The sequence below is a fragment of the Neospora caninum genome, chromosome VIIb, assembly GCF_000208865.1.
Source record: "Neospora caninum Liverpool complete genome, chromosome VIIb".
Lineage (NCBI taxonomy): Eukaryota > Apicomplexa > Conoidasida > Eucoccidiorida > Sarcocystidae > Neospora > Neospora caninum.
The window spans coordinates 4,682,272-4,703,145 of record NC_018394.1 but is presented as its reverse complement, the minus strand read 5'-3'; the positions used below and the strand labels follow the sequence as shown (position 1 = coordinate 4,703,145).

Below are 20,874 nucleotides of genomic sequence, written 5' to 3'. Positions count from 1 at the left end.
AGTACTCAGACCACAAACACGGTATATGCGCTGTATCTGCAGCAGTGTTGTGTAACCGCAAACTTGGGCACAAACTACCGTGGCCATGATCCTGTCCTCGTTGTGCCGTACGAGAGCCGCCTCAAGAGGTTGAGAACCGCTGCGACAAGCACGGCTGGTTGAACAAATTAAGAAACTAATTTGCAAATGTTCGTTTGTCTGGACACTCAGGAAAACGTCAAAGAGCTCATCTTTCGAAGATTCCCGTCATGTCTTGTATCGGATGTCGCCCTAAACCCTACGAGTTAAGAGGTCACGCGTAAAGGACGGTCACAGACCTGAGGGTAGAGGAAGCCCAGCACATCGTAGGGATGCATACACAGAGTGAAGTGAGAAGTTGGTGCTGAACTTGCTTTCAATTTACACTTTTTTCTTCGACATTCCGGCGGAAGAAGTGTCATAATCGGAAGCGGCGCAGTCGAAGTTGGGTTCTGATCCATGTTCAACCGCCAGCATTTGAACAACTTTCTCCTCATTCACGACCAGCATCGCGGTCTGGGAGGCTGTGAGAAGCGGACTAAGCGCTGCAACAGCACACACCAGTCAACAGCGGGAATTAAAGGGGCCATTCTCACTTTGAGAATGACCATCCTCCGTTCTACAAGTCGCTTTCATCGATTCCTTTCTTCAAACGCGCACAAATACATCCGGCCAGTCAGACAAAAACTGTTCTACTCGTTTTGTATTTTTAAAATACACACTCATTTGCCTTGCAGGACCACGCCTGCACTGTACACTATGGCCTCCATTTATGTCGGCTTTCAGACTTTCTTCGCCTTTTATTTCAGCACAATGTACTTTGCGGGAGTTGGAAATCATTTCACTTCCACATTTTGCTCGAAAACCTACAATGGATAAAACCCCCCTTTTCCAACACGTATCTTGTTCACATCAGAAACAAAAACAGGCAGTTGATCACAATCAGCCATACGAGCAATAGCGCAGAAAACTAAACACGCATACCCTGGAGACAAACTCGTGTATTTCAAAAAGAGGAATCTATGCCAAACTTGGAAGAACGTCGCCAGGTAAAGCACGTGCTTATCTCGATTCCGAGGCAATTATGGAGCTGCCCAGTATCCTGATGAAGTCTGTCGTTGCATGTCTACACATCATACAGTGCGTGTATTCTTGTAAGGTTAAGCCTGTCAAATTTCCTACTACGTATTCGTACATTTGCGCCCCTAGCAGACATATAGACGCCCCACAGGAATTCTACAACTATGAAATAAAGTGTGGCCTCAATTCTTTGTGAATGGAAGCCGAGGAAGCAGCGCTGCGTCTAAAGCACCTGCTGCTACGCTAGCTTCTTCGCCTTTTGCGCCTCTGTGCTCTCAAGCCAAAAATCCCGGAGTGTCCCCACCAAGTGTTCCCGGTTCGTATCCCAGACACGCCTGTTGTGACCGTGGTTTTCCGTCATTATGCCCTGCCATTCTTCCTTTCCTTTCTCCTATCAAGTCTATTTCGAGCGGGTTCAAAGTTTCCCTTTCAGCCTCGCGCTTCGAAGCAATTTCTGTCTTCGTTTTTCTGACCCCCTTTCTCAACGTACCAGTCCACCATCGGCCTCGGGGCAGCGCGTGCCACACGAGCTTTCGGAAGAACCGCACAGGCCTCCATCCATAGAGGATAAGAGCCGGTGCTGCGCCGAGTAGAATTCGCCTTCGCCAATAAGTGGAGTCTCTGTTGAAAACGTTTTCTTCCAAAGACTGCACCCAGGCTCTGGTCCAACCTCCCCACCTCACGTGGCTACTTGTCTCTTTTTCCCCTCCGCCTCCGGCAACCGTCGCACTCCCCTTTTTTTCCGGTGCGTCAGACCGCCCGCTGATGTCGTCGCCGACCCCTGCGGCTCCGACATGGCCTTCCAGAGGACCGCCTCGGAAACGCGCAGACGCAAAGCTGCCTAGGAGGAACTGCAGGACGAAGGAGACGCACGTCACACGGCCTATCCATGGCCAGTCCACGTCGAATGTGAGACGCCCCACTTGTTTTAACCGCTGTCCTAGCGTCGGCGCCAAGCGAGGGAACTCAATCAGTTTCGCAGGGCATGCACAAGTGGATGACGAAGAAGACGAAGACGAAGCAGCAGGAGCGCATGGTGGAGAAGCAAGAGGAGACGGCGAAAGCGAAGAGAGACTTGCAGTTTCGAGGGAAAGACGTCGCGAGGCGGCAGCCCGTTTGAGTTCTGCAATTCGCCTTTGGACGTTTTCGCTGCTCTGCAGAGGGAGCCCGGGTTCGCCCCACAGCGCCTCAGAGAGGGCGGCGGCAGGAGAGGAACCGCTGGACCGTGGAAGAGATGTCGATCCTGGCACCTTCTTTGCCAGAGAAAGACGTGCTTCCTGAAGCCGAAGAACCACATCGACGATCTCACGAACCGCGCCTGTCTGGGCGGCTGCGAGGTCCTCGCGCGAAGAAAGAGAGGACGATGCGAGAGAAGGCGAGGCGACACAAGATGATCCAGATGACTCCACAGCAACAGGTGTCCCGTTCTGTGAAGAAGTCGCGTCTGTGGGCAACACCAAAGGAGGGACTGGGAGGTCAAGAAGAAACACCAGAGGCTGCGGCGCTTCCTCCGTTTCCCTCGCTCCCAGCCGGATGCTTTCTTCGCTCCTACTGGTCGGCAGTAAAGACGACAGTCGCACCGTCGGATCTTCCACGCAGGCACCCCCATACAGCAAACGCAGGAGAGAGAGAGGCGGACCGCAGGAACCTGAGAGGGGGGAAACAGACGAAGAAGCAGACGAAGGAGCCGACCACAAAGGGGAAGAGCGCCTGTGACTCTCTTGCGGATTTCGCGAAGTGCCGATCAACTCGTGTCTCTCGCTTCCACTTTCGGCACTCTCGCTGAGTTGGACGCGATCGAGGTTAGCCAGAGTCGCGATTAATCGGTTCTCTTCTTCACGTAATCTGAGCTGCAGCGCGCGACGGAGGTCATCAACTGTCGCGTCAAACGGAAGGTCAAAATGAAGCGAGAAGTCCAGCTCTGGACATCCCGTGGCTGTTCTCAAAATGACCCGCAGCGGAGGCTTCTGCGCCGTTTCTTCTACACATGCACTCGGAGAGGAAGAGCGCGAACAAGACGAGGAACGTTCCAAAGGAGCCGAAGAACACTTTGATGAACGGGAAGAAGGACCGAGAGATTCAGAGAAAAAGGAGCAAGTGGTGGAGGAAGGCGAACACAGAAGAAACGAAGATGAAGAGGACGAGCGTGGCGATCGGGCAGAACTCTTTCTAGTTGAAGCTACGTTTTGAGCGACGGAGGCTGAACCCGAAGGGGGGAGGTTCGTGCTTGCCTTGTTGCCATCGAGGTGGCGTGCACTGCACGGCGACCGACAAGAAGTTGGTGACGGGGGAAAGAGAGACAAGACAGGGAGCGTAGCGAGTAGGTGAGGACGCCTCTTCACCTGCATGCTTCTCGCGTGGACTGGCCACGGAGGTTTTGTACGAATGTGCGTTGACCTTGTGGGAGAAAAAGGGGAAACTCCTGTTCCGACAAACGAACTGTGCGGGCTGGCAGCTGCAAAGAGGAAATTCGGCAGGTACCCGCGGCCACCCCACTCTAAGGTGTCTGTACAGCTGGAGTGACCTTTCCAGTGGACCAAAGGGACATTTTTCGTTTCAGCCTGACGGCGGATTTTTCGCTGCGTATTGGAATTGTCGTTTTGCAGTTCGAACTGTGTGCGTTCGGCAAAACGATTGGACAGTCTGCTGTTCCGACGCCCGTAGAAACCAGGGGGGTTTTCGTCTGTCCCTCCTCTGTCCTTTTTGTTGTCTGCGACGGGAACGGGGCTGAGGTGCACGTACACCACGTATAATACAATGAGAGGGAAAAGGACACGGGAAATGTGTTTTCGGCCGATTTTTTCGGTGGCGCCACTGACAACTCCACGGTTATGAAGGCACGCAGACTGGCAAGAAGAGAAAGGCGAACGGGGAGCAGAGGACGAGGGGGACGACGAAGAGACAGGAAGAGAATCTGACGAACAAGTAGAGCAAGTTGACCGACCAGAAAAAGGCCTCCTTGTTTCCCTTGGAAAGTCGTCGCGGCAGTCCCGCGTCATGGTGGACGACACTGCAAAAACCAGTGCCACAAGGCTGCGAGAGGGAGAAAATAAACGCGAAGGGAAGAACCAAGACGACGCGAAAGCCAATAGCGAAGGAAGGGCTTCTCTGGAAGAAACGAGATGGGCCACAAGCAGCAGCGAGAGAAGGAAAGCAGGTAGCTGAAGCGGAGACGTGTACAACGGAGATGAAAGCGAAGCGGTGCTTCGACTTGTAGAGACACAGGGAGACCCAGTGTAGTCCCCAGAAAAAACGTCGGAAGGTGAAGAGAAAGACAAGTAGAAAACCGACACACCCTTGGAGGTACAAAACCCAGGCGGGTTGAAGTATGGAGACACAGGAGACGCGCGTCAGTGTGTCTCTTATGCCCTGCCGAGACACGAGTGACGACACAAAAATGTCAAATTCGCGTGTGCATGCGCCGGTATCGTTGCATGCTCGCCCAGAGAGATTTTTTCATGACTTTTCGAGCCAACTGTGATGCTTGGACAACACGCCACGCCAAAGAACTCTCAACTGCTACTTACTTTTCTTCTTGCGTCTCCCCTGTTGTAAAGAGACAGGGTCGGCGAGAGGTGTATGTACACCTGACTTGTCGCCGTCTCTCATCGAAATTGGCAGCGGCACACTCTCACTCTCGACTCTGATGTGCGGGTTCTGGCGCTCCTCCGTGTTTCCAGGGTCCTTTAGGTTTGCTTAGTTTCTTTGTCTTCTCGCTTTCTTTAGAACAGATTCCCTTTCCTTTCACAGAGACACTCGAGAGGCTCCGGAAATCGTTTCTACAGTCGCTTTTCCATTTCCACCGAGAGCAACGCAAGCATGGCCCCCCCTGGTGTCTTGTCGGCCGCGTCTGTCGACGGCGAAGAAGAGAAAACCTTCTTCTCCGACAGACAGATCTTTTGAGGGCACGTTTCCCTTTCTTCTGAGGCACTTCTGGGCTTCGCTGCGCAAGGTGGACTGTCGCCGCTCGTCTTGCTCCGTTTATCGGCGGATGGCACGACGCAAGGAGTGAGACAGCTGGAGAGAGGAAACCAGCGGAGTTTCCACTTCTCCTTTCTTCGGCGTTCCTCCTCGTCTTCTTTGCCTCCGCCTTTCCACAAGAAAGGAAGGACCGACAGTAAAAACGCTGCATCCCTCCCTTTGTTGCCCCGTCTGATCCAGAGGACCGGTGTCGAAGATCGGAATCGCGTGCGTGTCTCGCCTTTGTCGCCTCCCTCATCTGCTTCCACTTCTTTTTCGTCCGTTGTGTTTCGTTTCCTTGCCCCTCTGAAGGTTGCACTTTTCGTCGTTCCTTTCTCTCCACCGTTTCCCTGTCACGAACGTTCGGGCGGCTCCTCTGTGGCAGAGCGTTTTCCAGAAAAATAAACAAATGGCGACCCTCGAGCGCCTCGGCGTGCAGGGCATTCGCTGCTTTGCACCAGACCATTTGGAGGTGCTCGCCTTTGAGAAGCCTCTCACAGTCATCGTCGGCCACAACGGAGCCGGAAAGACGGTGCGTGGAAATCGGAAAGGACACAAAAACCCGGCAGGCTTCCGCCGATCTTCGCGCGCGCGCTGCTCCCAGCAGTCTTCCTCTCTCTTCTCGCCTCGTTCTCTGCCGTGCCTCCCCACCCCCGCACTCCTCCGTCTACCGTTTGTCGCCGCCCTGGGCCAGTCACTGCTCCCGTTGTATCGGCATGGGGTGTGGACGTGCAAACCCACAACGCTGTATTTCTGGACATATACATGTACATGCATACATATATATCTACATACCTATAGCCACGGTGTTGCGTACGCAAATGTATCAGTCTACGCATATGCGTGTACATCTCTTCTCGTTCCTACACGTATATATATATATATATATATGTATATATATATATATATATATATATGCGTATTCTGCGGGTGTGTTCCAGACGGAAGTGTGTGTTTTGTGTGTATCTGCGGGGTGATATTCAGACCGTTGTGGAGTGTCTGAAATACGCGACGACTGGAGAGCTGCCGCCGTGCGTCGATCGCGGGCGAGGGTGGCTGCACGATCCGCGACTCCTGGACGCTGCTGAAGTGAAGGGGCAAGTGCGGCTGCGGCTCCACACAAAGGGGGGAAAGGAACTGACCGTCGTCCGGTCGATGCAACTCTCCCAGACCGTAGATCGCAAGGGAAAATCCAAGGCGACATTCAAAGTACGCACGCAGTTATACACATATCACCATAAATATATATATATATATATATACATATATATATATATACTTCTGCACCTATGGTTTATACCTATAGCGATAGATCTAAAAATATATGCATGCAGACCTCCTTCGATGCGTCGCTGCGTAGACAAGCACATATGTATATATGTACACACATATGTATATATATACTTGTTTCTATGCGTGTGAGCTGTTAGAAATGTCAAGAAACGCACAGAGTGTGCATGTTTGCGCGCGCGAAGCTGTCTCTGTGGCGACGCTGCGCCCGTTTGGCGCTTATGTGAACAGAGAGGAAGAATTAGCGAATGCCCGTGACATACATCAACATCCCTTGGCACACTCAGAAAAAGAAGCCTCCTCCCTCGGAAACCAAGCGTTCGCCAATCGGCGTATTCATAGATTCATTTGTATATATATGCATATGATCCTCTAGATAAATATGTATATATATATATATATATGTAGATTATTCTTGTGGAAACGCGTCTTTGCTTATATATATATATATATATATGTATGTATATGCACACATGTGTGTAGCTGGAATCATCCAAGTCGCTTCGCAGAACTGTTGTTTGTGTCAGCAACTGGAGCCGTATCTCCAGCTGAAGGATTCGTCGACGGGCCAGAAAGCGTCGATTGGGAACAAGTGCGCAGACATCGACGTGCAGTTGCCGGGACTCCTCGGCATTCACCGAGCCGTGTTGGAACACGTGGTGTTTTGCCACCAAGAGGAGAGCTGCTGGCCGTTGTCGGAGATGCAGGTTCTCAAGAAGAAGTTCGATCAACTCTTCGGCGCGACGCGCTACGTGAAGGCGCTTGAGTGCATTCGAACCATCAGGTAAGCGACCGGTGACACACGTCTCATAACCTGTTTCCAAACATGATTCTTTCTAACCTTTTCCCACACAGGTGGATAACCTGGTTCTGGGACGCAAGATCCCCGGCGCGAAACGCGCACAGCGGCTGCACGGAGTCTCCTTTAGGTGCCTTCCCGTCGCCCGTCTTTGGCGTCGGGGGGGGGGGGGTGCGTGGAGCCGCCTCCGAGAATCACTGGACAAAACGCTGCAGCACGCCTTCGGAGAACAACAGGGTCGTCTAGCCAGACTCACACATCCGAGGCAGAGTATCCCTCACGTGTCTCGCTGTTGACGGTTCCACGTGGTAGCCCTCGTGGAAAAAGAGGAGACGCTTTTCCGTGGCCGTTTGTGTGTGAAGGCGAGCTTGCCTGTGGCTTCAGACCTCCCAGGCATGGTTCGCTGTCGCCGCCTTGAGGCGACAAACCAGGCGGTCGAGGGGGAGATGTGATTGTTTGCTCTCCTTTTTCGCTCTCGCTTTCGTCCTCTCTTCCTCTCTTGCTCAGTCCTGCTCCTCGTCATTCTCTCGTCGTAACTGTCTCGTGTTCTCTGTCTCCACTGCGTCGAGTGTTTTGCGTTTCGACTGGGAAGTGTCGCTGAAGCCGCGACGCAGCGCGTCTCTGAGGATTTCTCGTCTCCTGAGTTTTCTCGTCATCTTTGCTCCATCGCTGGCGTTGAGAAACTTGTGCGCTCGTTTCGCACTTCTCTCCACAGAAAACAGCATGTGTCTGAGGCGAAGGATCGGCAGCACGACTTGCAGCTGGTGGAGGCGCACAGGCGACAAGCGAGGCTTCTGATTCGGCAACTGCACGAGGCGAGGACGCTGGAGAGCGAGGAAGAGGAGCAACTGCGGTGAGCGGAAAGACGCGAGTCAGGGGACACATGGGAAAGCGGAAAGAAAACACGAGGAACTGGCGACGAGCGCTGGCCCAGCGGAAGTAAACACAATTCACCTTGTCTCAGGGAACGACGGGGAACAGTAGTGGCCTGTTTGAGGAAGATGCTGGACCGGGAGCGAAGGTCGAGGCAAGTACGTGTTTGTGTCGTCCTGCCTGGTGTTTCCCATGGAAAACAAGTGAATCCTTCAGAAACACTTGAAGGCGTGCGTTTCCGCTCGCCGAGAAGTATGCATGTTCGCTGGTGCTCTCGATCTTCTCGTCTCTTTTTTTCTTCCGCCTTCCCGTGTGCCTTCTCGCCGTGTAACTTCTCTGTCCCTGCGACGCTCTCCGTTTTCCTCCGTTTTCGCCTCCCACTGCTCTGACTCCCCACCCTCGCCTCTCTCTCCCGGCGATGTTCCTGGACTGCAGACTGAGCAAGGCGGCTCTGGAAGAGCTGGCGTCTCTCCTTCGATCTGGGGAAGAAGCGAAAGAGAGAGAAGAAGAAATCAAGCACAACTTGGAACTCTCTGCGCAGCTGCTTCGGCGACTGGAGGCAGAACTGGCGGAGCAGAAGGAAACTCAGGAGAGAGAACGGCGAGAAGAGAAAGAGCGAGAGAGACAGAGACGCAGGACTGCTCGTATCCGACTCGCCGAGCGAAGGCAAGAACTGGAGGGAGAAGACGACGCTCCACTCAGGCGCGAGGAAGAACGGAGGAAGGAGGAAGAAGAAGAGCGCGCATGGAGGAAGGAGGAGGAGGAAGAAGAGAAGTTTCGGCTCGCAGTCGAGCAGGAAAGCTACGCGGAGCTCGTCGACCTGGCGAAGGACATCGAACGGCAGTTCGCGGTAAGCGAGCGCGAGGCAGGCAAAACAGCGGAACTGCCCAGAGAAGGAAGAGGGACTCTGTTGATGCCCGGCTGATAGGCTTTCTGCGGTCGTGCGGTTTTGCCTTTGCACCTGCTCTTCCCTGTTCGTTTTTGCGTCGTTCGAATCATGTGTCCTGTCTCTGAAGCGCCTCCGTGAACGACCGCGCTGGGGCGTCTCGAGCGGACGCCGCATCGCTTCGGGTCCCCTTTGCGCGTTTCGTAGTCTCGGCCCTTCCTGGAGTCTTTCCGTCTCGCGCCGTGCCTTCCTCCTGGCCTGTGGGAATCTCTGCGATGTGACCGCGCCCGTTGGGTTGCCGTGGGTGCATCGGCTCTCCTCCCTTGCGCTCTGACCCCCTGGTCAGCGTGTGTTCGTTTTCCGCACACGAAGGCTCGTCCCCTCTTCCTTGGTGCGTCCCGCGCCAGTCGTCTTCTCTCTCTCTGCGCCCCTCGCAAGGCTGCGACGATCGCCTCCGTGTCTCCGGCTCGTGTGCTGCGCCGTCATCTCTGCCCAGGCCAAGAAAGACCGCCTCGCGGCCTTGGAGGGAGAGTTGCAGGCGCGGGAGAACGAGAGTGCAGCCCTCACGGAGCGGCTGCATGCAGAGCAGCACAAGGCGGCCGAAGGCATTCGAGCGGAGGAGCGGAGGAACGCCGCAGTCAACGAGCGAAAGAAAATTGTTTCGAGAATCTTGAGGGCGTGTCGAGGCAAACGCAGCGGCCTGGAAGGCGAGCCCGACGAAGAAGAAACGGAGGTACGTTTTGGAGTACGCGACTTGTAGGGAGTCCGGATCGTTGAAGTGTGCCGAACCTCGCGATGGCCACGTTTTTCTCTTTCTCAGATCTTCGCTGCTCGGCCGGACCGAGAGATCGACGAGGACGTGCAAACACAGCTGAACCGCCTCGGCTGCGAGAAGGAGGCGACGACTCGCGACGCCACGCGACGCACGCAGGCCTTGAAGGCCGAAACGCACAAACTGCAAGTGAGGCCCAAACGAATTCCCACCCTTTTCGACATCTGAACGGCAACACTGAGGACGCGCGCGGGGTTTGGCGCGACGCTTCGCCGAACCCCCGCCCCCAACGGAGGCTTCGAAGCATGAACAACGACACAGAAGATTTAAACAATGAAAGAGAGAAAGAGAGAAAAGGAGATCGGGCGAGGAACGCGGCTTGGATTCCGGGTGGCGATGTGCTGCGTTGTCGCATTCTCCCGTTTTCGTTCGTTCTCTGTCCTTTTTCCGTGCTGAGCGCTCCTTCGTTTGTTTCGATTCGTTCACCCGTCTTTTTGACTGCCGTCTCTGACGTCTCCTTTCCATGCGCGTCTTCGTTCGATGTTCGGCTTTTTGCTGCCGTCCGTCCACTTCGTCTCCTCTCTCTGCGGTTGCCTCTCCACCCGCGTCCCCGCTCCTCCGTTTCCTTGTCTCTTTCCCCCACGTTCTCTGTGACCCCTGCCTCGTTCCTTTTTCGGCTCTGGCTCCGCTCTCTCACCAGGACGCATGCTCAGCCCTGCACGCAGTTGTCGGCGCCGGCGACGAGCTGTTGCTGCACTTGCGGCAGGAGTGCGCATCGCTGCAAGAGCGGAAGGCGACCAGGCGCAGGAGAGAAGAAGTGACGGACGAGCTGAACCGCGTCAAGTGCGAGGAAGAGCGCCAGCGGCGGGAGGAAGAAGAAGGCCCGCAGTCGTCTGCGGAGACGATTCGGGGTAAACAAAGAAACCGCATCCTTCGCATGATTTTCTCGGCGAAGGCGGTGGCTCCGAAGAGAGAAAATCAACGGGCCGAAGCCAAGTTGGGAAACGAGATGGAGACGAAACGAGGGATCCTTGTATAGTTTTTTCCCCCCGATCTTTCCTTGTGTGCGGCTGTGGACAGCCGCCGAAACCCGACTGTGAGTGTATTTCATGCTCCGGTTCACAGCCACGTGCGTGTTGTCTCAAGCGCATGCATGGCGCCTGGTGCGGTGTCGTGTTTTCAGAGTTAGAGGCGACTGTCAAGCGAGCAGACGAGGACTTGCAGAAGCTGCGATGTCGCCGAGGCCTCCTCGATCGGCGCCGGTGCGTCGCAGAGGAACAGAAGGAGCGACAAATGCAACTGCAGCTGTCCAGGCAACGCGTGCAAGATTTAGAGCAGGAGATCGAGGAGAAAGAGACGAAATTTCTCCAGGAGTTTCACGTCGTCAGCGACGATTTGGAGGCAGCTGACGGCCAAGCAAAACGCGATTGCAGCTTTGAGGAGGCAGGTGAGCGTAGATGCACACGTGGAAGCGCGTGGGGGTGCGAGGGCCAGGGAGCCCGCGCTGTGCACAAAGACTGTGAACGCGGGCTGTGGGAAGAACGCAGAAACGCCCTTCCTGAAGATGGCCGAACGCTGAACGTCGGCCCACGGCCCTAAGCGGAAGGACTGCCTCGTGAAGGAGACCGCCTTCTTCCCCTTTTCGCAGGCGGTTGCCTCTACTGCCGCGCGTTTTCTCTCTCTCGCCGCCTCCGTGAGGGCCTTCGTCCCTTTCTCCTCGGTTGTCAGTGTCTTCGCTTTCTGTCCAGAATCGCCTGCGCTCTTTTCGTGTTCCGCTTTGCGTGCCTGCAGCGGCATTGGCGTCAGCGCTGGCCGCTCGCAAGGACGGCGAGAAGGCGCGCGAACACCAGCGCGCTGTCGCCGCATCGCTGAACAGCTGCAGAGGGCAAGGCGAACTTGGCGCCTCTTCGCTGCGTGCGCTTCTTCTCCCCTTCTGCCACAGTCTCCTTCGAGCAGCCGCCTTCTCGTCGCCTCAGTCTCCCACTCCTCAGTCTCCTTCGCCGTCCTCGTCTCCGGGTTCGTCAGAGGCGAGCAAAGGCGAGACAGGTTTCGAGCGGTCCTCCTTCCGGTCGTCCTCATGGCCTCCACATCTCGTTCAGATTCTCCGAGAGGCCGCCCGCAGAGGGCGTGACTGGGGAAGAGACACTTCGAGGCGACTCGTCCCGCCTGCGGTTTCTGCCTCGGCGTCGTCTGGAGGCGAGGACGCGCCTGCCGACGAGGACCGTCTCTTTGCCGATGCTCAGGCGCTTATGGCAGTGTACGAGGACGGGCGGAGAAGCCGAGACGAGGGCGACATCGCGCGAGACGTCGAGAATCTCAAGGGGGAGGCCGCGCACTTGACTTCTCTGTGTGCGAGCGCGGACGGAGACGCAAGCAGAGTCAACTGCTTCGCCGCACAAGGCTGGCTCCAGCTGCTCGCGAAAGAAAGCGAAGAAGCCTCTGCATGCGCGTTGTGCAAGCGCGCCTTTGCCACGCAGGAGGAGCTGGAGCAAACGCAGGCGGAAGTCGCAAAACGCGTGGAGGTGAGAACTCAGTCACGTGAAAAAAAACACCTCAGGACCGCGATCCATCTGCAAGCGGCCACACGCAAGTCACACCCGCAACGAGCGAGAGAACGCGCAGAGACACCTACCGACGGTTTCCTGCGCTTTATATCGTCGCCGTGTCAGTGAACTATCACAGACGGTGGAACGTAGTAGGACAACCGAGAAGATTAAGCTAATGCCTCCGAAGGTAGGCATCTATGTGTCTTTGTACGTCGTTGTCGACGTATCTGTCGAGATAGAAATATCTGCGATCTGTGTCGCCCTACGGAAGGTTTTATCGTCTCGAGTGCGGAGCTGCCGGTGACACATTTCCCTGCGTGTGTGTCTTTACATCTCATGTGTGACCGCCACACTGTGTTTCGGCGCCTCAAAGTGACGCTCTGCAACTCTGCAACGAGAAAAACGGCTGTCTGCCTGCGTGCATACAGCGGAGTGTCTCATCGACTCTTCAACGTTTCAGTCTCCTCTTGCATGTCCGCTGACCGCCCCTGAAGCCTGCGCCCAGATGGTTTTCTTAGTACAGCGCTCCGCAGTCTCCATTCGCTCTAAGCATCTGCGAATTCCGCTATTTGTGTAGTACACTTGGAGACGCACACGGTCCTCCCCTCCTCTCGCTACTGGGTCTGTTGCTGCATGCGACGGTGATGCTTCTGCCTGTTTTCGACGGTTACCTTTTGCGCGTTCGGTCCTTCGCCCTTTTTTCATGAGCTTCGCTTCGTCCTGCGTTGCTGTCGCTCTCGAGGCCGTCCCTCAAAAACTGCGCGATGCAGAGAACCGCCAGAGGGAGATTCGAAGGCAATTCGACGACCTACAAGAAGAGCGGCTTCTTTTCGCCACCTTGGCGAAGCAGAAAGACGAAATCTCGCAAAAGACGACTTTTCTGCAAACTCTCAGACAAGTAAGGTCCGGCGGGCGGCAGAGGCTTCCGGCACCTGTGCGGACGGGGGGAGGCGAATCCAGATGATGTTTTTCACGCGCCTTTTCTACTTTGTTTAGCATCTCCGGAAACTCGTACACCACTCCCAATCTTCCACTTTCGAATAAACCCCCAAATGCGAGATTTCCATTCCGTTGCTATACGAACGAACTTCTAATCGTGAAGGGGAACTGCCACTCTCGTGCAAGCTCGCTTCACAGACGAGACATCGTACATGAATATGTAAAAACCCGTATATATATATATATTTATATGTTTTTAGAGATGCATGTACGCGTTCCTGGTAGCTGTATGTTTGGGTCCACAGAACAGGTGTACAAGCAAGAGATGTGTTTGGGCACATCTCTGTATCCGCAACGACGCTTCGCCACGCCCACGATTAGCTTGCTGTACCCGCGCGAAGGCGCAAATAGAGATTGAGTAACAACAGGTCATCGATACGTGGGGGTAGTGAAGGACCAGTCCAACGAATCTAGCCTCTCGCCTGGTCTCACAATCTGGACGGAAGCCGAACAACCAAAAGGAGACGAGAGGAAGACCAGCTCTTCTCCTTTGTCCCTCCTGCCGGTCTCAAGAAAAGAGCAGGCGAGAACCACACACAGAGACATCCATGCAAACACCGACTCGCGAGTTTCCTCGTTTCTCCCGTTCGCTTTCCTCCTTGGCAACTCCCGGTCTCTTGTTCAACGGCGTCCCGTCTGGTTCCCACAAGTTTCATCTCCGTTTCAACCTTGTTCCGTTTAGAACCTTCAACATCTGAAAGACCAGGTCGAGGCGGCAGAGCGCCGTGCGGCCGAAGCCACGCGCAAGGAAGAGAAAGTGAAGAAACTCGTCGAGACCGCAGAGAGCATTCGCGAGTTGAAATCCGTTGGCCGAAGGAAAGCAAGGTGAGATGTGAACCAGAGACGCCACCGCGCGGACTTTCTCTTTTGCCTCTCACGAGGTGCGGGCGAGCCCTCTCTCTGCGCGGGGAGATGCGCGAGGGTTTTCCGGCCCCAGAGCCGCGCTTCGAGGCTGTCAGCCGGCGCCACAAGGAGACTCGACTGTCCACGAAGAAAGCTGGTGGCGTCGCTATGCAAAGAGCGCCGTGCCCAAGCACGCACAAGAAGGCTAACGCATGCGAACCGCTGTGTGAAAGCACCACAAATCAGGCAAAGTGGACAGCGCGGCTGTATAGTCGCGCCTTGAGCTCCACGAGCTTGTGGTGCTGTGCTGGTCCGCTCCCTCGTCCCTTTTTCTCGTTTTCTGTTTGAGGCTTCTCCACGTCTTGCGGCCGCACTGTGCTTTTCTTCTCTCTCTTCCATTTCGATGTCGCCGTCAAACTCCCTTATGGCTGGGTGTGCCCCCACCGCTTTCCCTCTCGTCATTTGTGAGGAATCTGCAGTCGATCGTCGCACCTCTCCGCTGATTCTTGCCGTCATCTCATTCTTCGCCGTCCCCTCATTCTTCGCCTTCCCTTCCCGCCCTTGCCTTCTCCCTTTCCTGTTGGTCTGACCACCCCTTTCCTTCATCGGGCTCAGGCGGCGTTCTTTGTCGTCTTTTCAGGGATGAGATGGAGGCGATTGAGGCACAGCTGCATGCGGCCATTCTTGCGGCCTCGGCGCCCCTCGCTTCCCCCGACGGCTCCTCGAGTCTGGGAAACTCCGACACGGCCGACGGCAATCCGTTTGACTTGCTGAGCATCACGAAGGAGTCGGAGGCTCTCGACAACGAGCAAACAAAGGTCGGCGGCCGAGGAAGCTTGAAACGCGACTCGGAGTTCAGTCCCTTCCCAATTCCACTTTCCTCACCCATGATGTGTACAAATATTGGTTTTTCACATCTTCTCTGGACACTACCCACGCCACCATCTGTAACTTATATAACGGTCGCGAGGTACGGCGGGGGCTGCCTGTGTGGGTTTCCTCTCTGCACATGTGGCGGTACAACAGGAGTTCTTGGCAATGCCGCTCATCTCTATGTTTCCTTTCGATGCTGTCCGGCAACTACCTGGTTGTTGTCGAACTTCTCTGCCCCCGCCCCATCTCGTCTCTGGTCTCTGTTAGTTGGTGACCTTTTTTAGACGCGAACGTCCCGGCTAAACATCCCTCTTCTTCGAGGGGCACCGGAGGATTCCTTTTTCTCTGTGCAGGTGTACGCCCTCCGCGACGCCGCCCAGACGAGCTTGACCCGAGCCGTCGGCGAGCGCTTTGCGCAGCAGCAGCGGAAAGACGATCTGCGGAGACGGCGAGAAGATCTCCAGCGCGAAGAAGAGGAACTTCGAACTCTCGAGCAACAAATCGCAAAAGCAACGAGCACAATTCGAGCCAAGTGCGACCCCAAAAGGAACCCGTCTGCTGCGGACAGTATTCGGGCAACACACCCCACGCCACACACACACGCAAACCCGCGGTGGCCACTTGCCCATTCGCGCCTGGCTGTGTGTTCGCGTGTGTGCGTCCTTGTGTATGTCTTTTCGGTTCGAATCCCCGTGTGGTTGGACGCGACGCGAAGGCGCCGTGATGCGCAAGCGTGCCGTCACGTTGTCGGCCGTCTCTCGGATTCTGCGAAAAACAGTCAAGGGCGTTTGTCGCGCTTTTGTGGAGCGCCCGCCGCTTTGCCTCTGTGTCGCGACTCTTTCCGTTTCGCAGAGAGGCCGAGCTGCCGGCGCAGCGACTCGAGCTGGAGACGCTGCAGCGGCGCATCGAGGAGAAAACCGAGCAACTCCGGAGAGAGGAGCAGAGCGTCGGGGACGCGCTCCGCGACGTGGACGAAAAAATCCGAGGCCTCACAGAGTGAGGCGGCTGCGTGGCGCTTTTGTGTCTCGTCGGCTGTGTCTGGCGCAGCTCTCGGGTCCTCCTCCAGTGTGCTCTTCCGGTGGTCTTTGTTTGGGCTTTGATGTTTCTTCCTGTCACGTTCGTCTCGTGCGCTGGTGTCCACTTTGCTTTTCTGTGTGCAGACAGCAGCGTCTCTTCGCGGAGGCCTCGCGCGCGATTCGCCACGCCGAGGCTTCTCTCCGGGAGGCGCGGGAGAGGTCGGCGCTGACCGTGGAGCTGGAGCGACTGCGGGCGAAACGCGCGGAGGCGAATGTGGACATTGCCCGGATGAAGAAGGCGAACGAAGAACAGCTTAAGGCGTGCGCCCGAGGCCAGCGTTTCCTCGCCCTCGTCAAGAACAAGGTCGCCCACTTCCACAAGGAACAAGAAATTGAAGTGGAGAAGAAGAAGATGGAGGCGTACGCCGAGCAACTGCGAGAAGGCAGAAGACGCCGAGGCGCAGTCGGCGCCGGGAGCGGCCGAGAGGGTGGGCGTCGAGCAGAAGCCGAAGAAGATGAAGACGAGGGCGAAGAAAGCGATGCGCTCGAGCGAGAGCTCGGAGAGTTGCGGAAGAAGTGGGAGGCGGAGAAGGAGAAGAAAGCTCGTCTCGAAGGGAGTTTGATGACTCGGCGAGAGCGCGTGAAAGAAATCGAAAAGGAGCTGGCGGGGTCTGCAGTCTACAAGGACGTCGAGGAGAAGTACAGAAGCGGTAAGAAAGAACAAGAGAGACAAAGTGGGGCACAAACACAAACGCAGTGGCAACAGAGAACCGCATGACCAAACAGGCGAGAATGCGCGACTCAGCGGAAAGGTAAGAGCGGCAGGAAGCCGGGATGCACGAAACCAGGTGTACCACAGAAGGGACACACGAGAGAGAACGGCCGAAAGGCGAAGTCACGGTACGTGGCGAGAGGCGCCGAAGGCACCGCAATTAAAAAAACGCTCGTGGCGGAAGGTGAACAGGTTTTCCTTCGCGCTTTCGAAGGAGCCCACTGGGTGTATCTCCATCTCGCTTTGACGGGTCTGTTTCCCTTCTAATCCGTGAGGCCTTTGCGCCTGCTTTCTCTCCGGTCCCAATTTTTTCCCTCGGTTTTTTCTGTGGCCGCAAGACTTCGATGGAAGCTGGAGACGGGCCATCGCTCTTGTTCTTCGACGCGGTTCTGCGTTGCGTCGCTCCGGCTGTCTTTGCTTCTTTCTCAGCTCTGGTGGACGCCGAGATCGAGGCGATGGTTACCAGCGACCTCGACCGTTATCACCGAGCCCTGGACAAGGCGCTGATGAAATACCACTCGATGAAGGTAGACGCGGACGAACCTACTGACGGATCCGCTATGTGTCCGAGTTCGAGAGAGACGCCCGAAAGCGAGAGAACGAGAGAGACAAAGGGAGAGGGCGCATGGACAGAGAGAAAAGCGAGAAAATAAGAAAGAGCGAAAAACAGCGGATTCGCGGTTCGGGGGGGGGGGGGGGGTCGGAGGGCGCGCGAGGAAACGGGAAGGCACCAGCAGAGAGAAACGGGGAGAAGCCAGAAGGATCGAGGGCGAGAGAGATGTAGAGAGACAGAGGCGCCGGGTTGTTTCACCTCTGTTCCATTGGTGAGTTGTCGCTCCACAGATGCAAGAGATCAACGCCACCATGAAGGAGTTGTGGCAGACGATGTACACGGGGCATGACATTGACTTCATCGCAAGTAAGAGACAGGCGGAAGGAGCACCCAAATTCTGTCCCAGGATACGAAACCACGAGAAGGTCCACATGTTTGTCTGCTTGTTGGCCAGGCTGTTTGACAGGGTTTCCATGCGTGTCTCTCTGCATTTCGTGGAGTCTGTTCACACGTCCGTCTTCTTTCCTGGCGTCTCCTTTCGGCGCGTCTGCGCTGCCTTTCTCTCTCCATCGGCTGTCGTCTCTGTCTAGTGTCTCTCCTCCCCGTGCTTCGTCGTGCCATACGCCCGTGTTTCCTTTCTTTGTCTCCTGTCGTCCGTGCCGCTCCGCCCCTCGCCTTTCTCGTCGGGTGTCTCGTGTCTCTCAGGCCGGGTTTTCTTCCCGGTGTCTCCCGCTTTTTCCCTCTCGTCTCGCGCGCTGCACCAGCATGCGGGTTCCGTCCGATCGCTCGCTCTTTTTGTTCGGGTCTCACCTCTCAAATGCCCCGTCAGTTCGCTCCGACACCGAAGACCAGGCTGGGCTCGCGCCGCTGTCGCTCTTTGGAAATGCGTCCTCGCCTCCTCCGGCAGCCGGACAGAGGTCGTACAACTACCGCGTCGTGATGGTCAAGGGCGCAGTGGAACTCGACATGCGCGGGCGTTGCTCGGCGGGGCAGAAAATCCTTGCTTCCCTGATTATTCGCCTCGCCCTCGCCGAGACGTTCTGCGTGCACTGCGGAGTCCTCGCTCTGGATGAGCCGACGACGAATCTCGATCGCTACAACTGCGAAGTAAGCGAGAGGGTGGCCCGCACAAGGGGGGTTCGCAAACGGGAAAGCAATCGCAAAGCCAACGGCAAAACAGAGAAGAAAAGACGACGCAGGGTTAGGGTGTGCGTCCTGTGTCGAGGCGACCGGGGCGAGGCGGGTACACTACGCGACTAGGGTGCCCGATTTTTAGGTTATCACTTCCAGCACGGCAAGCGACAACCGAACAGTTTTTATGAATCTGCCTCGCGCTTCGTTTCCCAGCGCCACGTCCACCCGCCGTGGTGAACCCCTTTCCGCTTTCTTTCTCTGTGGGCTTTTCGTGCAGAGTCTAGCGAAGGCTCTCGCCGCCCTCGTCGAGGCTCGGCGCACGAGTGCGAGTTTCCAGTTGATCCTCATCACGCACGATGAGCAGTTTGTGATGAAACTCGCGCGACACGGCCTCTGCGACAAATTCTACAAAATCACAAAGGCCCTGACGGGCGAGTCCCGAATTACGTGTTGCGACATCCAAGGTTTCTGAGGCTTCGCCGTTTCGTTTCTCCCCTTGTCGCGACCGGCATAACCAGGCGCTCTCCCCCTCCTCTATCGAGGCGCGCCCCTCCGCCACGGTGTCTGTGGTGGCTTTTTCCTTTTTCCCCTGAGAAACGACGCGAACGCAGCGACGTTGAGCGAAATCGCAAACACACATCCAAGTGAAGTTCGCTCGCCTCTTGCTTTTTCTAAGACTCTTTCCGTCACGCGACCCACCCGCCACGCCAGTGGCGCGAGAGACGCTGCAAGTCCACAGCCTCTGAAAAAACGTATCCCCCCTCGGCTGGCTGCCGGCATGAGCCAGTCTCGAGTGTGAAGGTGTTTGTTTCTTTCCCTTTCTTTCACCTAAACAGTGGCCACAGCGTAGCTTGCTCGGCGTCTCACAATTAGCGAACCGTTACACGACGCAGATCGCCGAAGACCGCGCGTCCGACTCGACCGGGAGTATCTCCAAGCTTTCGGGGGCGTTTCGCGACACTCTCGTTCTGTGGTTCAACTGAAAGCTAGACACGGAAATATGTATCGAGTAGGCTGACAGAAACCTAATCTGGTGAGCACCAGGTGAACTGAGCAGAAGCGAGGAATCTGCCAAGGCTGTGGTGGTGGACTTGCCAGTGGCTCGGCGACGAGACGCGCACCTTTCCTTATACAAGAAGCGAAGTCTCTCCGGGTTCTCTTTCTTGTCTATCTCGAGTGTGTCGACACCTGTGTCGCTGTGTGACTGTCTCTCCTCTTGCTGGCTGTGGGTTCTTCCTTCGTGACTCCGATGGAAAGTCCATTGAAACCGTTGTCGTGGCCAGATCGGATGGTTGCGACTTCCAGAGTCTAGCGTGAATTCGAAGAGAGGGAGAGACGGCATTTCAGGCGTACCCCGAAGGGGTGTATTGGGAAACGGTCACTTTTGTGAATTCCTATTGGTGTATGCAGCTGTCCACCGTCACTTCCTCTTGACGCATGGCCATAGTTCCATGAAGAGATATTACCAGATATGCCTATACACATATATACATACACATTCTCATGCGCATGTAAAGAAGGCGGCTGTACCTTCCTTCATTTGTAGATGCTTCGATCTATGCTGCACTCCGTTTTTTCGCCCGCCGTGAGAATGCGAAGAGCGGGGTATGCACCCAGTTGAAAATCACCTGGGGCAGCGTTTTCTCTGTCTGTTTTGTTCATTTCCACTTTTGCTCCCGTCGGTCTCCCTGGCGTCTATCCGGCTCTTCGAACTCCCACTGGACCATGTGCTCCTCTCACTGCCGTCCCTCCTCTCTGGGTTCTCTCGAGACCGAAAAGAGTGCCCCAGCCTCCGGGACTTTTCGCGGCCGCTACTATATCTCTCTCGCGTTGACCGCAAATTGCTGGAGAGGACGCGAAGAGGACGATGGCGAGAAAAGAGGGGACAAAGGGAAACGGAGAGGAGAAAAGAGAAGGAGCGACGAAAGGACGCAAAACCGACCAAAAGAGGTATTGCCGCGCTCGCTCCTTTTTTGCCGACCACACACGTAGGCGGCGTTCTCAGCGATTTCCGAGCTTGTGCGAGACCGAGGGGACCACGTCGCACACCCTTCTCTTCTTTTTCTCTCCTTTTCTTCTTCTTCTCTTCTTTTTCTTTTCGTCTGTGTTTGTGCTTTGTCTTTTTGTTGGCATCCCGCCTTTATGTGAAACCGAGGAAAGTCCACGCGGGAAAAAGCACGCGCCGGACGACGAGCTGTGAGAGCGCAATTTTTGCATGCTTGTTCCGGCCAAGTGTTCTTTTGACAAAACTTGTGGCCCAGCCTCAGCGATTGTGGTCCGCCTTTTTGTCTCTGCATAGAGATTTCGCCTCGCTCTGAGAATCCAAGAAAGGCGCCTTTTGGATTACCCAGACTGTTTCTCTCCCTTTTGGCAGCGCGCCCTGAGAGACGCGCGCGACCGCGCGTGTGTTTTTGGTGTCTTGTGTGTCTGCTTTTTTTCACATTCCTGCTGTTCTGCGCT

At 55.7% G+C, this 20,874-nt stretch overlaps 2 protein-coding genes across 2 annotated transcripts; one reads left to right on the top strand and one right to left on the bottom strand.

Moving 5' to 3' along the window:
• Window positions 1-399: 399 nt before the first annotated feature.
• NCLIV_029790 (conserved hypothetical protein) lies at window positions 400-4,097 on the bottom strand (the record flags this gene model as incomplete). The annotated part of the gene is made up of 2 exons (XM_003883174.1): window positions 400-563; window positions 1,589-4,097. The coding sequence occupies 2 exons, from the start codon at window positions 4,095-4,097 to the stop codon at window positions 400-402; spliced, it is 2,673 nt and encodes an 890-aa protein (XP_003883223.1).
• A 1,370-nt stretch (window positions 4,098-5,467) lies between these two features.
• On the top strand, window positions 5,468-18,886 carry NCLIV_029780 (putative DNA repair protein RAD50; the record flags this gene model as incomplete). The annotated part of the gene is made up of 20 exons (XM_003883173.1): window positions 5,468-5,590; window positions 6,043-6,267; window positions 6,876-7,132; window positions 7,863-8,000; window positions 8,456-8,870; window positions 9,403-9,639; window positions 9,727-9,867; window positions 10,379-10,589; window positions 10,862-11,125; window positions 11,470-12,200; window positions 12,967-13,122; window positions 13,906-14,048; window positions 14,707-14,884; window positions 15,293-15,471; window positions 15,792-15,935; window positions 16,100-16,665; window positions 17,157-17,254; window positions 17,571-17,646; window positions 18,110-18,387; window positions 18,692-18,886. 20 exons carry the CDS (start codon window positions 5,468-5,470, stop codon window positions 18,884-18,886), a joined length of 4,755 nt encoding a protein of 1,584 aa, XP_003883222.1.
• Between the last annotated feature and the right edge of the window lie 1,988 nt (window positions 18,887-20,874).